The sequence below is a fragment of the Propithecus coquereli genome, unplaced genomic scaffold, assembly GCF_000956105.1.
Source record: "Propithecus coquereli isolate 6110/MARCELLA unplaced genomic scaffold, Pcoq_1.0 Scaffold89, whole genome shotgun sequence".
Classification (NCBI taxonomy): Eukaryota; Metazoa; Chordata; class Mammalia; order Primates; family Indriidae; genus Propithecus; species Propithecus coquereli.
This window is the reverse complement of record NW_012155173.1, coordinates 3,123,454-3,125,770: the sequence shown is the minus strand read 5'-3', so window position 1 is coordinate 3,125,770 and position 2,317 is coordinate 3,123,454. Positions and strand designations below refer to the sequence as shown.

Below are 2,317 nucleotides of genomic sequence, written 5' to 3'. Positions count from 1 at the left end.
TGAGGCAGTAGGATCGCTTGAGCCCAGGAGTTTGGGGTTGCTGTGAGCTAGGCTGATGCCACGGCACTCTCGTCCAGACAACAGAGTGAGACTCTGTCCCCCCCGCCAAAAAGAGCTCAGAAATAACCTAGACAGGATCGATTGTCATCTTTTTCCTCTTTAGCTCTCTAGAAAGCAAGAAAGCTGCCTAAATATAAGTTGTCTAAGATGATAAGGAAAAAAGTCATATGACAAGATTGGGAAAGAGTATAGATTTTTTTAAACCAAGATTTCTCCAGAAAGATTTATTCCCAGATAAAAAATCACTCCCATCTTGTGGCCCTGATGTTCACACCTAGGATGAGTAAGACAGGGCTGCTCTGGAAAACTGTTTGCAATAATGTCAGTGTAGGAAGTATCAGTGGTGAAAAGGAAGAGAGGCCAAAGGACACAGTGGCTCTGAGGCTTGAGGCCAAACCCCCAGAACTTGTAACATCTCTACACATAGATTACTCACAATGGGCAGACTGGGAGGAGGTCTGTGTGAAGTTAAAATTAGAGAAATAAGTTAGCACGTGGATATATGTACATAGGATGGATTTTTCTTTTTATTACTCTACTGAAGTCATCCTTATTCATTTCATGATACCCAGCTGATTTAAAATGTAAAGGGTATTAATTCTTTGCTTTCCAGAGGAAATAATATTCTTAGTATAGTCCTCCTGATTTGTAAGTAAATGTTTTTTTCCCCACTGCTATATCACTGAAAGAAAACAAAAATGATTTGAATGATTTGATACAATAGCAAGATAAACTGTAAGCATTTAATAAAAACTACTGCAGTCTGTCTTTTTTAGTTGAAAAGAAAAGAATTATTAATTGAGCACATTCTAAATTTCATAAAAACATGCATATGTATTTAGGCCTTGATTCAGTGCTCAAATGTTTACAAAATTCTAGCGTTGAGAAGATTTGGAGTATCTCAATTGAAAGAAAAGCAGAGAAGCAGGAGTAAGGAGGAATGGGTTTAAGCGATTAATCAGCATTATTGTGTTTTCAAATAATACATGTTAAGTTATTATGTAAATGACTTTTTCTTAGGAGTTCTTTAGATTGATGGTTCTATAATAAAATATTATAAATTATTATTGTGCTGGATAGAAAATGACTAATATATAAGGGAAGTCATGCAATTATTACTATTTCAATGCTTTGCATTTAAAATTAGTGGAATTATTTTTCCTTAGTCTCAGTCATCCACATGACAGTATAATAAATGCTACCAAGAAAGGCAGTAATCTAAGAAGTGGATATTTCTGATTCTAGACAATTAACATTTTGAAAAATAGTGTTTTTAGTGATATTACGCTTTAATTTCTAGAGCAAAAAGACAACATATGAAATAAAAAATCATTTTGCCTACCATAAATACCCTTAGGGTCCAGGGTAACACCAGAATAGCTTTCCCTTTTAACACCTTCTGGCTAAAATAAAGGCAGAAAACATTAAGTTAAGAATATAATTACATTTATATGACCTGAATTCCCTGGATCAACTTTTCTGGACCATTTTTCCAATTAAAAAATCTCTTTTTTTGGAAAAGCCAAAGTGTGTATAAATACTTACATGCATACATGCATGAATAAGATTTTATGTCTATTTGCATATTGATCACAGCAAACACTTAAATAGAAGTTATTATAAGCCAGATAATTGATCTAAGTGCTTTGTATGTATTAGCTTATTTAACCTCTAAAAAACTCTATGAGGTAGGTGCTAGTATAACTTCTATTTGACAGATGAGGAAATGGACACACATGGAGATCAAGTACCTTATCCAGTGTCACACTAGTAGGAAGTGGTGGAGCCAGGTTTCAAAGCCAGGAAGCCTCACTCCAGAGTCTGTGTGTGGAACCAGGATGCAAGGATACATAGGAATATGCCTTGCACAATATAAGTCAATACATGTTCACTGAAGTGAATTTCAGAGCTAAAACAGAACTCAGAGAAGGAAGAGCCAGAAGACCCAGCCTGTCATTAACTAGCCATATGACCCTTGGCAGGAATCTTATCTTTTTCCAATTAATATTATTTTTTTAAATGAATAATGTCCTTATTTCTCTTTCTGAAAAGAGGAATTTTTTTATTTTCTTGAAGGTATACTTCTTATTTTTTATTTCAGCATATTACGGAGGTAATATTTTTAATTGACAAATCATAATTATATAAGAAACTTATCTTAATAAGATAACATGAAAACACTCAACGGACTGTGGGTAAATAATACTTAACAAATAATGGATGTCTTCCTTTTTTGACCTGTTTATTTGTTTATAAA

The 2,317-nt window shown here is 33.8% G+C and overlaps 1 protein-coding gene across 1 annotated transcript in view; it reads right to left on the bottom strand.

Moving 5' to 3' along the window:
• The window catches only part of C5 (complement component 5), a 106,240-nt gene that overhangs the window by 42,409 nt on the left and 61,514 nt on the right, over positions 1-2,317 (bottom strand). Inside the window, exon 17 of the mRNA XM_012664385.1 lies at positions 1,377-1,463. Within this exon, the coding sequence (XP_012519839.1) occupies positions 1,377-1,463 (87 nt within the window). The remainder of the gene's footprint in view (positions 1-1,376; positions 1,464-2,317) is intronic.